The 15,830-nt window shown below is 36.2% G+C and overlaps 1 protein-coding gene across 1 annotated transcript; it reads right to left on the bottom strand.

Moving 5' to 3' along the window:
* Positions 1 to 1,377: 1,377 nt before the first annotated feature.
* Positions 1,378 to 14,145, bottom strand: LOC134660213 (zinc finger protein 320-like). Its single transcript, XM_063515939.1, has 10 exons — positions 14,004 to 14,145; positions 13,818 to 13,928; positions 13,455 to 13,664; positions 13,062 to 13,307; positions 12,568 to 12,782; positions 11,249 to 11,353; positions 8,784 to 8,990; positions 7,792 to 7,903; positions 7,192 to 7,293; positions 1,378 to 1,527 (listed from the first exon to the last, which is right to left on the bottom strand). Exons 1-10 carry the CDS (start codon positions 14,112 to 14,114, stop codon positions 1,378 to 1,380), a joined length of 1,569 nt encoding a protein of 522 aa, XP_063372009.1. The 5' UTR covers positions 14,115 to 14,145.
* Positions 14,146 to 15,830: the final 1,685 nt, after the last annotated feature.

Below are 15,830 nucleotides of genomic sequence, written 5' to 3'. Positions count from 1 at the left end.
TCTTACTGAAAATTATATATTTACATAAATATGATTTAGCCTATGCAACTTCTAACACTGATTTCGCAGTGAAAATCGATGTTATATTTTTTTTACCATTTTTTCCATAATCAGCAAACAATTACGTAACACATGCATTTAAGGGTTAAGTAGCGTGTTTAACCTTTTCCACGCCGTGTCAAACACAAAAGCTGTCACTCAGACGCCAAATCATTTTGAAGTGTCAAAACTGAAGTTGAACTTTATGTATATGCACGTGTCGATGTTGCTCTGTGGTCTGTGACCGATTAATCGGTCTTTGGAATTGAACCTATGGTGCGGATATATCGGTCATTGGCGTCCAAAAGGCATTCTCAAACTGACCATACCTTCTCACCGTACTGGTTTCATGACTCATTTTTTCGCCGTCCAGGCTAGCCGTCTTTGGAATTCACTCCCTCTAAATATTAGACAAGCTACTAGTAAGTTTTCTTTCAAGCGGATGTTACGTAAGCATTTGCTAAAGCAAGAGTTCGAATAATATCCATCATTATTATATTTACAGTATGTATTTTATAAATATGTGGTAGTTTATATATATTTTATTTATTTATGTAATTTATAAGTATAGTTTGCTTTTTAGGGTTCCGTAGCCAAATGGCAAAAAACGGAACTCTTATAGATTCGTCATGTCTGTCTGTCTGTCCGTCTGTCCGTCTGTCTGTCCGTCCGTATGTCACAGCCACTTTTCTCCGAAACTATAAGAACTATACTGTTGAAACTTGGTAAGTAGATGTATTCTGTGAACCGCATTAAGATTTTCACACAAAAATAGAAAAAAAGCAATAAATTTTTGGGGTTCCCCATACTTCGAACTGAAACTCAAATATTTTTTTTTCATCAAACCCATACGTGTGGGGTATCTATGGATAGGTCTTAAAAAATGATATTGAGGTTTCTAATATAATTTTTTTCTAAACTGAATAGTTTGCGCGAGAGACACTTCCACAGGGGTAAAATGTGTGTCCCCCCCCCCCCCCTGTAACTTCTAAAATAAGAGAATGATAAAACTAAAAAAAATATATGATGTACATTACCATGTAAACTTCCACCCAAAATTGGTTTGAACGAGATCTAATAAGTAGTTTTTTTTTTATACGTCATAAATCGCCTCAATACGGAACCCTTCATGGGCGAGTCCGACTCGCACTTGGCCGCTTTTTTTAACTCACTCAATATATTTTCTCTCTCTGCACCAATTGAAGGCATCTCTGTTTGGCCCTATGGTTGACTGGTAGAGAATGCCATTTGGCATTAAGTCCGCCATTTGTACATTGTTGCATATATTTTGTGCAATAAAGTTTAAATAAAATAAAAGGTTAATGAGCCCCTGGTGCACTAAGTAGCGTGTTTGTTGAGCCCCTGGTGTACGAGCCGCGTGTGCGTGTAGAGCGCGGGGCGCTGCTTGAACGTGTCGCCGCAGCGCGCGCACATGAACGTGCGCGCCGCCGAGTGCGTCAGCTGGTGCGCGCGCAGGGTTGTCGCCGTCTTGAACACACATATGTATTCATATTTAGGGTCTGTTGTTTCCCAAATAGTTTTAAGCCATAATGGGTTATCCCCACTAGTTACCACCAAGTTGTTACCAGTGGTAACTACTGGGAATTTTTTTCCCACCTTTTACCACTGGTAACTACTAAACTATATTCTTGGTCACGTTTAAGGCAGTTTACTAAAACACTAATCGACTCATAATTGTTTATTAAATCACTCTATATTTATACTATACTATTTTATACTGATTTTATTAGTATTTAACCCTTAACAAAATTTTGGTGGTAACTACTGGGAATAATTTTTCCCAGTAGTTACCAGTGGTAAAAGGTGGGAAAAAAATTCCCAGTAGTTACCACTGGTAACAATTTGGTGGTAACTAGTGGGAATAACCCGCCATAATGTATTGTTCGCCCGAATTTTCGTTAGTCATAATTCATTTGGTTAAAAACGCGTCACTTTTCAGGATTGCCATAAATCAAACCCAACTTAACCTAACCTACCTATAGGATAATCTAACGAAAATCCTGAAATGTTAACGGTTTCAGTTTTATGACTAATGATAATATGACAAACAATACATTATGACTAAAAACTTTATGGGAAACAACGGGGCCCCTCATATTTATTTGCTGAAAAAGGGTTAGTTACAGGTCTTACTCGTAAGTTAGGTTCATAATTGATCCGCTATCTCAAGACAGCATGTGGGTCAAACAGATTACTGTGTTATCGTCTTTCCTGTAGACATACACAAGAGTTAAGGGCTATAAAGGTTAATTTTCTTATTTAACCCCTATCCACGTGAAAAGGTCTTCCTTTTATTTAGAGAACTATGATAAAATCATTACCTAGATGCCCACAAGCTGTTAACTATTGCCCACAGGAGAAAAAACTAGTATGTTAGCGCTAACTGTACATTTTTCTCTCCTGTGGGCAATAGTTAACAGCTTGTGGGCGTGTAAGTAATGATTTTATCATAGTTTTCTAAATAAAAGAAGGATCTTTTCACGTGGATAAGGTTTAAATAAGAAAATTAACCTTTATAGCCCTTAACTCTTGTGTATGTCTACAGGAAAGACGATAACACAGTAATCTGTTTGACCCGTAAATTTTAAATTTATATATTATTTCAACTACAACATTCATTTATTTACAAAGTACAATAATTAGCTATACACAATAGATTTACATTTATGAATAATATCAAGTTAAAATTATGACAAATAACAAGAAAACAAAAAAATAACAATCAATACATTTTTCAAGCCACCACTGTCATCATGTTTTTCTAATTAAAAAAATCTTTAATGTTGTCAAAACAATGATCTTGGAGCCAAATTCTAAGGGAACAATTGAATTATTTGCCTTCATGATTCCTAATTTCTGTTGGTAGATTGTTGTAAACGAGAATACACATATAATACGCATTCCGTTTGTACATTTCACATAGTCTAGAGATATTTTAGTTTAAGCAATCGCACGAAACGTTTCATTCGTTAACCAGCGTCAATCAACTATAGTTTGTCGATTTGGAACTGGCCCCGATCAGCTTATCCTTTGTCTATTTTTAAGTGAAACCGCATGTGCTTCTACCTGCCTAAAAAAATAGGTGGGTTTTTACCGGTTATTGAATTACCACTCTATGGAGATTGCAATAAGGTTCAAAATGTATAATAATATGTTGTATAAATCACGTACTAGGTACGTGGATAAATAATTATAATATAATACTGTACCTAATAACGTATATGTAAATTGACATGTAATATGAATGATATTATAAATAAATATGAATGAATGAATGAAATGAACTCATGGAAAAATATTTTTCTAGGCTGTGTGTGGTCCATTTGACTCGCCAGCACTCAGAACCGACGAGAACCAGTCTAAAATGTGTCATCGAGATGCGTAACAAAGGCGCGTTATCGGAGAGCGCACCTACACTGGTTTTTTGAGCGTTGGACTAGTCCGCGCTCAGGTGCCAATTAGAATAATTAAGACCCTTTTTTGCAGGTAAGTAGCACGTGCGGTTTTACTTAACACTAGACAAAGGATTAGCCGTCGGGGCCTGTTAGAAATCGACAAACTATACAACCACTACTTGAAGTTTACTGGATAAAGTTTAAGATAAGATAAAGATAAGATAAAAGATAGTTTATTCAAGTAGGCATAATTACAATGCGCTTATGAACGTCAAATAAAGCTAGGTAGACCGGCTCCAACCCTACACCTCTGCCCCGAGAAGATTTAAATCCCCCCTCAATTGGAGGAGGGTATCCCAATATGGGACCGGCAACAAACTCGGCGGGACACATCTTTTCAAAAATAATTACATCTTATAATTAACATGCATTACGAGAAAATAAGGGAAAAAATACAATTTAAATTACTATAGAATTCATGCAATTATACACATAAGGTGTAATAGAAATTTGATTTAGAAAATATACATATGTACATGGAATCATACAAATTCGTAGCTCTTTCAGAAAACATATCAAATTCTTACAAAACGAAAAGAAAATAAAGTTATTAAAAGAAATGGGAAAACATATTATATATAGGTGAACCAGGATCTATTGAGGGTGCGCCATCCCAACTAGCAAAAAAGTCTCAGATTGCGCACTTTATAAGAGTAGTGAGCTTATAGCGCTCTTATTTTTGTTTTGAACATATCATCGCTCTTATATTAGTCTTAGACAAGCTAATACGCACTTTAGTAAGTTTAGTCTTATTACCTAGTCTTATATATGTATATAAGAGCATTTTATAATACCATTATAAGCCTGTCGCTCTTACAATAACATTTACTAAGTCTCATTGAACTTGAGAGTACCTGGTTTTATATCCACATTCTCTCAGTTCATTTGATCTTATATTAGACTTTCTAAATGCTATTATAAGAATGTAAGACTAATATCAACATGGCATAATACTAATATGAGCCTCTCGCTCTTACAATAACATTTACTAAGTCTCAGTGAACTTGAGAGTACCTGGTCTTATATCCACATTCTCTAAGTTCATTTGATCTTATATTAGACTTTCTAAATGCTATTATAAGAATGTAAGACTAATATCAACATGGCATAATACTATTATGAGCCTCTCGCTCTTACAATAACATTTACTAAGTCTCATTGAACTTAAGAGTAGGTCTGGTCTTATATCCACATTCTCAAAGTTAATTTGATCTTATATTAGACTTTCTAAATGCTATTATAAGAATGTAACATTAATATCAACATGGCGTAATACTATTATGAGCCTCTCGCTCTTACAATAACATTTACTAAGTCTCATTGAACTTGAGAGTACCTGGTCTTATATCCACATTCTCTAAGCTAGTTCATTTGATCTTATATTAGACTTTCTAAATGATATTATAAGAATGTAAGAGTAATATCAGCATGGCATAATACTATTATGAGCCTCTCGCTCTTACAATAACATTTACTAAGTCTCATTGAACTTGAGAGTACCTGGTCTTATCTCCACATTCTCTAAGTTCATTTGATCTTATATTTAGACTTTCTAAATGATATTATAAGAATGTAAGACTAATATCAGCATGGCATAATACTATTATGAGCCTCTTGCTCTTATAATAACATTTACGAAGTCTCATTGAACTTGAGAGTACCTGGTCTTATATCCCCATTCTCTAAGTTCATTTGATCTTATATTAGACTTTCTAAATGCTATTGTAAGAATGTAACACTAATATCAACATGGCATAATACTATTTTAAGCCTCTTGCTCTTACAACAACATTTACGAAGTCTCATTGAACTTGAGAGTACCTGGTCTTATATCCCCATTCTCTAAGTTCATTTAATTTTATATTAGATTTCTAAATGCTATTGTAAGAATGTAAGACTAATATCGGCATAGCATAAGAACACTGTAAGTACGTACTTTTCTGATCTTATTCAAAGCTATAATAAGATCAACAGCAGCACTTTAGTAAGATATTGGAGTGATATAGGATCAAGACACTTATATCACAAAAGTGAAGATCAATATAAGATGGTTTGATCTTAAATCGTTTTTGGGAACACTTTTGTAAGTATAAGTAAAGCAAGGAACCCTAATTTATTCAACATGGCCATATCATTTGTATTCAGAATGCTTATAAGACTCTAATAGTGCGCTTGAAAAATACAGCTACAGCAATGGCTGACTATCAATACAAAATAAAGAAATAAAATAATTATAAAAATATTCAAATACCATATTTGATTAGGCGCATGAAGTTTGAAGTGTAAAACAGGGTCTACTTTACAGTAAATAATATTTTCCCATGTGAATACTTACCATAACATAAACACACGATGATAAACAGCACGTTATTATAGTTAACATAATTCATAAACACTTACACTAATATATTTTTGTCACGTTGCAGTTAATTTCACCCGTATATTTTATACATCACAAATAGAATGTTTCAAATCTCTGTGTGAGACTGTGTGAGCTTACAAACAAATCAATATAAGCCTATGTAGACTTACAAGATACTTACGTTCGACCAACTTAAGCCTATGTAGGCTTACAAAATACTTACGTTCGACCAATATAAGCCTACATATGTAGGCTTACAAGATACTTACGTTCGACCAATATAAGCCTATGTAGTTGTAGGCTTACAAAATACTTACGTAAAAGCGATATTAGCCTAAGGCAGCTTAATTTAGTTTTGAAAAAGATTACTGTGAGTGCAAACAGCATTCAATTAGACTGATATTAGAATGATATTAAAATAAATACTCTTATAAGTTGTGCCCAAATCCGGGCTTAGACGATGATATAAAATCAATATAAGAGCGAAAAATTTTAGTCTAGAGACTGTTGTTAGAGCGCTTTTTGCTAGTTGGGATGTTACGGAAATTTGTTGGTACTAATTTCTAGCAATGGCAACAATTTTAATAATAGACAACATCTACCCTCTATGATAGTTGTCAATATTGACAATGTAAACATTGCTTTGTCTAGTTTCGTGTGAATTATTATTAGACTGCAATAATCATGCCGAAAGTTTTAGATTTTACAGAGAAAAAAGTTGTAAATAGTGTATATAGTTATTTATTGGAAAAAAACGTGCGGGAGAGGAATTTCTTCCATTAGAAAACATAACGAAATTAGCATCTGAATTGACGGGTAAGTTTCAAACTTATGGACAAATGTCACTATAGTCAGGTCGTCACGATTTGGTTGATGTCTTGTAATAATTTGATTTGTGTATTAGGTGTATCGCATGCATCGGTATCACGGATTGCTAGCGAAGGGCGTAAGGGCGGAATTAAACGACCAAACCTAAAAAAAAGAAAACAAAAAAGAAAATTGACTTTACGCTATTCATTTTATCTAAATCGAGTCAGCCATTTAAGCGTAAAAACCGAAGAAATATCCAAACATCAAACTTCGCACTTATTAAAGTTGTCGGAATAAAACAAAATCATCTGCCAATTTCCATTGTCCCCACTATACAAATTGTTGCTATATAAAATTCAAAACGAGCGCCCTCTTGACAATACTCCCAAAGTTCTGATTGATTATTATGAATTACCAACATATAATATTTGATGTGCTTTCCTGCTTACCTGAGCTGTGTCACCTATAACTGTATACATAATTTCTTAAATAAAGCCAACTCACATAGAACTTCTTCCCGCACTGGTCGCACGCGTGGCTCCGGATCCGCTCGGCGCCGTGCCGCATCTGCCGGTGCTGACGCAGCCGGAAATCCGATATGAACAACTGAAACATATTGAAAACCTTTATAGGGTTCCTTTCATTTTTGTTACAAGCTTTTATCACTGACTGTACTTGTCTTACGACATACAACTAGGTAATACTCATCGTGACAATTCTAACAACCCTAAACACAATTGGGTACTCTACTTAAAATAAATTATATCACACCGTGCACGAAATAAAAGCACCAGATAATTATTAGAAAAACATAGCAGCTATTTTTAAACACAATTTGTATTTAATAAATCGGATTGAAATATAAAAAGTAGGTGACTTGACCGTGACGTCACTACATTCGTTTTCATATAAATTCCATATTAGCAAATCGTTTTGACAGTTCTAAAAAAGAAGCTGATTTGACTAGTAGGAATGTAGCCTATTGTTAGAAAAACATAGATATCAGTTATTTTTAAACACGTTTTCATATAATTGAGCTATTATATGTTTTCCGAGGAAAGCTTGGTCTGCCAGATATTAAATATTAAATAAGTACCTACTCACCCGGTCGCAAAGTTCACATTTGTGGTTAGACTCTTTCTGGTGATAAAACGTGTAGTGCCTCTTGTAGTAAACTTTTGACGCGAAATTCTTGCCACACTCTTCGCAGTGATACCTGAATTATTTAAAAAGTTTTAGTTACTATAGTTTGTCAAAGGACTGTCTCATTTCAAACATAGACTGAGAGAATCATACTTTCTTTGTCTTACACTAGTACTAGCACACAAAAGAAAAGGATGGGTTGAGTTTTTTTTATTCCTATTTACTGACAAATTGGTTTGACCAACTATAATTGAATTTAAAATTAAAAAATAAAACAACACAAATGTTTTGGTTCAAAAGGTTTAGACAAACCGTGTCTAAACGTCGCGCGGCATTGTATTTATATCGGAGCATCGTTAATAATGGCGTAAGCGCCATCGACAATAAGGTCCCTTTTCATAGATAACGTCACATTTTAGTGCTGTTGTGTATAAGCATTTTCACTTAAAAGTGTACCATTTACTTTTTTCGAAAATCCATAAATTTTTGGTTTTTTTCTACTCAGAGCCACGAGGACTCTCGAGTCTCGATTTAAAAAGAAAAAAAAAAGTGTCCTAAAAAAGTGTCAGTTTTGTAACGCATTTTCACATAGGTACATTTTGTATGGACCGTTATCCGGCAACCTTCAAATGAAGGGTGAACAGGCACCACCTTCTGGGCAGGCTCGCTCCATCGTAGGCCACGTCTTCGCCTCGGCTAGTGTGTGGCCATGAGTAAGCCCATTTATAATTTAAAAAAAAAAAACAAAACTGACACCCAAAGTTTGTATGAAAAACTGGGGACACTTTTTTTCTTTGTCCCATTCAATAGTACTCGTGATTTTGAGTCTAAATAACCCAAAAGTTGACGGTTTTTCGAAAAAAGTAAATGGTACCATATTTTCTGAAAACCCCCGTATGTGTGTTTCAATGTTTCGAATAAAGCATCATTCATTCATCCATAATAGCACTAACCTCCTCTCGCTATGATTGGCGCTGTTCACCAGATGGTTCCTATACACGTACACGTTCTTGTACTGCACTCGGCACAGGGCGCAGTAGGCGAGGCGCTGCGCGGCGGCCGGCCCGTGCGCGGCGGCGTGCGCCTCCAGGCGGCCGCGGGACCGGAACGTGCGCGGGCACGTGTCGCATGCGTGCTCGCGCACGGTCGCGTGGATGCGACTATAAGACAACAATGAAACTATAGCTGGTCAAGACAATCTTGTCAGTAAAAAAAAGCGCGAAGTTCAAATCTTATATGGGACGATACCCCTCCGCGCCTAAATTTTTCAAATTTGCCGCCTTTTTCTGACAAGATCTGCTTGACCAAGTATATATCGCGGTAGACCCGTTTGTGTAATAAATATGTGTACAAAACTCGAGAGTTACATTGCGACTATAAGAGTTTGCAATGTATGTAGTTGTACTGCACATGACACAGTGTGTGGCCATGTGTCCAGGCGGCCGCGGGACCGGAACGTGCGCGGGCACGTGTCGCATGCGTGCTCGCGCACGGTGGCGTGGATGCGACTATAAGACAACAATGAAACTATAGCTGGTCAAGACAATCTTGTCAGTAAAAAAAAGCGCGAAGTTCAAATTTTATATGGGACGATACCCCTCCGCGCCTAAATTTTTCAAATTTGCCGCCTTTTTCTGACAAGATCTGCTTGACCAAGTATATATCGCGGTAGACCCGTTTGTGTAATTAAATATGTGTACAAAACGCGAGAGTTACATTGCGACTATAAGAGTTTGCAATGTATGTAGTTGTACTGCACATGACACAGTGTGTGGCCATGTGTCCAGGCGGCCGCGGGACCGGAACGTGCGCGGGCACGTGTCGCATGCGTGCTCGCGCACGGTCGCGTGGATGCGACTGTTAGTAATGTAGGTATAAGTAACATACCTACATATACCTAATAATAAATTAGGTCAAGCTACCTTCCACATGTAAGCCTCCCCACCGAAATTCCCTAGTTTATATGTATACATTACATGGCGACCCTGCCAGTTGATTAAGTGGATCCTACGGTTGTACTGCACATGACACAGTGTGTGGCCATGTGTCCAGGCGCCCGCGGGACCGGAACGTGCGCGGGCACGTGTCGCATATGCGTGCTCGCGCACGGTCGCGTGGATGCGACTATAAGACAACAATGAAACTATATCGCGGTAGACCCGTTTGTGTAATAGGCTAGATGACAAATTTTCATTTATGGTATCAATCAATCAGGCTTGTTTTTAGGATCAAATGTCTATACGGGACCCATTGCATTAAAGCAATACAAAAGTCAGAAATGATGGTCAAAGTCCGACAGTCGTACTTCACTCGCGAAACGCCCCTAACAAATCGCTATATGAACGTGACGTCAAGGTCACTGAGAGCGCATCTTGAAGTATGAACAAAGTGGAACAAAACAAGTAAATTGCATTTTTGTCGGTGAAATATTGCGTTTATGTATATAGTTGCCATATAATCTTTTTTTGGATAAAATGTGAGGAATCGAATGGTATCCTTACTTATTTCGTTGTTGAAAGTTAAAAAGAAAAAACTTTAATTTTGAAACTTTCAGGTGCTGTATTTTTGTATTCTTTTCATATATCTACATTTCTACAATATTGTGATAAATTGCTCATTTGCTATCTATTTTACTAGATTTTGTTATAAAATTCAACATGTGTCATCATCCCTATTAGATATGTGTACAAAACGCGAGAGTTATATCGTGACCATAAGAGTTTGTAATGATAAAGATAAGATAAAGATAAAAGATAGTTTATTCAAGTAGGCATAATTAGAATGTGCTTTTGAACGTCAAATAAAGCACAGTGTGTGTGTGGCCATGTGTCCAGGCGGCCGCGGGACCGGAACGTGCGCGGGCACGTGTCGCGTGCGTGCTCGCGCACGGTGGCGTGGATGCTGTGTTAGTACATTGGTCACTAGCTAAGTTTTGCAATAAATAAATATGAAACAAAGAGGTGGCCTATCACATATACTTTTTAAACTTTATTTCCATAAACAATGATTGGCCGGAAAACAATTACTTTCTTTTTAAATCTACTTATTGACTATTGCAAAGCTTATCTAATGCTAGTGACCTATGTAAGGTATGTAGTTGTACTGCACATGACACAGCGGGGACTTGCGTGGCCAATAGGATGTGTCACTTTTGTATAAAGAAAATAAAAACTTTTTTTCTAGTTCTAATTGTTACCAAAATTTACATTTACGTCTAAAATCACGGCCATGTATATTTTAACTTGCCCAACGAGTTAAAAAAAGAAGCTAAATAGGTATATATAAATATGAAATGAATACATCTTATGACAATTATTATTTGGATAGGTACCTATATCACCAGAGATGGAACAAGTTTTGTAATCTAATAAAACAAGTAGGCATGATAATATTTTAAATATGAATAGGAAATATTTACCGTTTATGCGTTTTGAGCGTGTGTGACCCTTTGAACTTTTCGCCGCACTCTTTGCAAATGAGGTAATGTTGGGACTTCGTGTGCTGTTCTAGCTCCTCGCCACTCCTGTTGAAATAGTATATTATACTATACTGGGTCAAGCAAATCTTGTCAGTTGTAAAAGGCGGCAAATTTGAAAAAAAGCGGGTTAGCAACACTGTTTTCGAACAATTCCAAAATCGCGTGTCATCGGTGTTTTATCTGTGGAATGTGGCTCGTGAATGACAGCCATCATGTTTGTTTACATTTTGAATCGTTGCTATTTCAAGATAAATTTCTGCTATCACCATTAATTACCATTATATTAAAAATGATTGTGCATGAACTTAAGCAAAGTCAAGGTGCCTACAATGGACAATTATGCTCGTTGATCGTAAATATTTGTAAAATTGGATTGGAGGTTATGATAATTACATGTTTTGGTTCGATTTACATTGCTGCTTTTCTTAGCGCAATACTGCTCTTTGAGTGTTGCCCTACTTTGCCGTACATTGCTACTGACATACTTTGCTTGACAGACTATAGTATTACAGTCTGTCAAACTAGATATGCCAGTAGCAATGTAAAGCAAACTAAAGTATGGTATCCCTAGGAAACGAACAAAAAGCAGCAATGCACTTCGAACAACGATGAATAAACAAAACAGTTCGACAGATAAGATATAAATGACACGCGATTTTCGAACAATTCAAACGTAGTGTTGCTAATTCGCGATTTTTCAAATTTGCCGCCTTTTTCTACTGACAAGATTTGCTTGACTAGCTTGACCAACTATAGTAATCCATTTTATCCGAGGCAATTTATCCAAATACATATGTCGAAGGCCTATCGATATACATATTTTAATCAAGAATAAAATGGTCATATAATTTATTGTCTTCACTTCGAATGCAAGGAAAATATACACAAACATCAAATATTACAATCCTATCCATTATTTACAATCCTGCACCAAACAAACTGTCTCTGTTTATATTAGCCCAATGGTTGACTGGTAGAGAATACCTCAAGGCGTTAAGTTCGCCATTTGTACTCTTTTTGTGTAAATTTGTGCAATAAAGTTTAAATAACTCACTACGTAGTAAAAAACAAAGTCACTTCCCGCTCTCTGTCCCTATGTATGCTTAGATCTTTAAAACTACGGAACGGATTTTGATGCGGTTTTTTTTAATAGATAGAGTGATTCAAGAGGATGGTTTATGTATAATTTGCTAACCCGTGCGAAGCCGGGGCGGGTCTCTAGTAAATAAATAATATTTAAGGTTACAAAGTTCACTTACTTAGCAACATGGCTACACTTCTTGCAATGTATACTGCCCTCTTCGTCCCCGCTGTGCTTGCCCCGACTGTGGCTGAGCGCTGACCAGAGCTCCGTGGTCTCATACGAGCAAAGTTTGCAACGGTAGCAGTGGTAGTGCTTCCGAACATGTTTGGTTAGAGTTGCAATGCTAGCGAAGCGCACTTGGCATACTGGGCAGATGTGACGTCCGATACTCTGAATGAAAAAACTTATTAAATTAACAATAAAATTGTCGCAATCGTAACCTGTACCACGCGACCAAAACGTTGTAAGCGCCGTAAAATTCATGGCGCTTACGCGTTTAGGTCGCGAGATACACGCTCCGCTTCTATGATTTGATGTCAAAACAACATCAACTCATGGCACAAAATACTGGTTCTCTGTGCCGGTTCTATATGTTAATAAGAATAGTTTAATGATTGAAATATTGTTTTAAATTCCTGTTTGTTTCGTGTGGTTTTAGAATAACCTTACCGCATTGTGCTTCTTTTCCGTATGCATTTCACGATTCTCCTTCCTTGTAAACCCGAGCACACACATATAACAGTTGTATGGCAATTTCTTAAAGTTTGGGTGACTCCTCTTCTCTTCTCTGCTTTTTACCATCTCCTCTTCCGTGAACTCTACCTCTATGAACTTATCTTTAATATCATCAAACTCCACTTTGTCTACTACGGCTTTTGTTTTCTTTTTCTTTGCAATCGGTAGTTTTTTAACTTTCTTTTTAATTTTTTTTCTTTCTTTCCTTGTTTCTTTGCCTTGTATATGCTCTTTAATTTTATTTCTTTCTTTTCTTGTTTTTTTCTCTTTTGGGTTAAGTTCTTTTTTTATTTCTATTTCAAAGTCAGATTCAAGTAAATGATGCACATCATCATTATGGTCTGAAATGTTGTTGGCAACATCAATTTCTTGTTTTATTTCTTTAGGCTGGTTGTCTACGGTTTCCAATGAACTAGAATAACTATATATTCCGTTGTCTACGGATTCAGAGATGGCTGGTTCTTTGTGTGAGACAGAATAACTGGGGGTAGTAGAAATCGTGCATGATAATGTACTTAGGCATTGCAGTCCCTGAAGCTGAAAAAAATTACAAGAAAAAGAATAATTACGGTCAACATGAACTATTTTTTTTTAAGACAGCGAGTTTGATAGCCCAGACTGCAAGTGTTATTTAAATGCATTAATTAGAGTATTACTTTAAGAAATATCGTAAAGTATGTTATGACATACCTTTTCCACTTGCTGTAAAGATTCTTGAGCTAATACAATTTGTTTTTTGAACCTCGAGAACTTTAAGAATATTCTTTTACATTCCCAGCATATGCCCCCTTCATTACTCAGCTGAAATCATTTTAAAAGTAGTAAGTTAAACTATTTTAGAAAAAAACACTAAACTATATTAGTTTGTATACAAACATTCAAGTCAAAGAAGTCCACATTTGTTAGTAAATCTTGTAATTTTTCAATGGGGAACAGTGTACGCTCTGTGCTCAGACATGCGTAGCAAATAATTAATTTGTTGCTCATGTTTCAAATCATTAAAACTCCAACCAAATTCGGGGATCGGGGATTTATACATAAACAAGAATTAGCTACGATATTACAACATTGATTACAAATTATATTTTGACAGTTCGAAAGTATGTTGTTCAGAGATCAAAATATATGCTACAAATTTTAACACCTCAGGGATGAGTCAGGTAAATTAAAAACTTGGAAACAATGTGTTGATAAAATATTTGGGAGTTTAAAAGTTTGATGTATGAATTAGTTGTAGATTTATTTATGGTGTTAAATTTTGTACTTGAAACTATTAATTAACATGAGATCATTGTGATTTGGTTTCAGAACGCCATATAGCTGGATTTTCCGGCCCCAATTTCACCACGGTGACAGGTGCGACAATTGTAAAACATCACTGTTGCTGACGTCACAGGCATCCATGGGCTACGGTTACCGCTTACCATCGGGCGGACCGTATTCCTGTTTGCCACCATCATTGTATTATTTAAAAAAACATTATTATATCGGGAGAAAAACATATTTCTCTTGCGAAGTTTCTGACAATTGTCACAAGATTCAAAAGAATTGTCGGTAATTCTTGACAGGAAATGAGTTCTGTGTCGGACAATTGTCATATACTTCGCAAGAGAAATATCTGTTTTTCTTCCGATATAATAATGTTTTTAAAAAAAATACAATGATGGTGGCAAACAGGAATACGGCCCGCCCGATGGTAAGCGGTAACCGTAGCCCATGGATGCCTGTGACGTCAGCAACAGTGATGTTTTACAATTGTCGCACCTGTCACCGTGGTTAAACGTTCCAATTCCAAAACCATTCAACATAGTCTATTTAGCTGATTTAGCCTTACAAGTTGCACGCCAAAACGCTTACGCTGCTTGCGTAAGTAGCCCGCGCAAGTGAAGATGTAGGCCACGCGTCAACATGAGCAAGTTACACATGGTCTAATAAAACATGGTCTTCTCTTCCCAGAGTGTCACTTGCTACGTCACAATAACATTGCCACTTTATTTCAACATAACATGTTACATGGGTACATTATATCTATGGTTAATAAGTTAATTTATTTCTTTATAATTTAATACATTTTCATTTATATGTATTTTATCTTAAATTTTACAATAACACGTCATTTTTAATTATTCGTTAGCAATATCTTCCGATTCACGAAAGAAATTTCAGACGTTCGGGTAATTCTGTTTACACTACTGGCAACACAGGATAGCGCTGTCACATTTGACAATCCGCCATTTTGTCCCTGACCGACCGTCCTTGTCGAACGCGTGTTAATTGTTATTTCCTTCTCGCTCAGTGTCAGCAGTCGCAGTGTTTTCCAAACTTTTCACGTCGTAAGCTTCGTAATTAATGTTTTGTTACGAAAATGGTTGGCTGCTCTATTCGGAACTGTAAGAGTAGGAGTGAAAAGTGTAGTATAGATTTGTTTTATTTTACTATGTTTCTACATGAATAACTTAAAATTAATGCCGTTAAAATAATTTTCACTGTTGGTTAAAATTCTCCCACATTTTAAAGTTTGAGAACCTGTAAACAGCATGATGACGTAGTCAAGTGCCAGTTAGGTCCAGGGATCGGAACCGGTTTTTTGCAAAAACTTAGAAATAACCATATTTTTCGAATTATTTTATACTCGAAATGTAGGACTCAGTTGTGTTTTTAGGTTACGACTTCGTATTATTAGATTGCTCAATTAGAAATGAA

Source organism: Cydia amplana, chromosome 26 (genome assembly GCF_948474715.1).
Source record: "Cydia amplana chromosome 26, ilCydAmpl1.1, whole genome shotgun sequence".
Classification (NCBI taxonomy): domain Eukaryota; kingdom Metazoa; phylum Arthropoda; class Insecta; order Lepidoptera; family Tortricidae; genus Cydia; species Cydia amplana.
The sequence above is the reverse complement of the archived record's forward strand: the minus strand, read 5'-3'. Positions and strand labels throughout refer to the sequence as shown.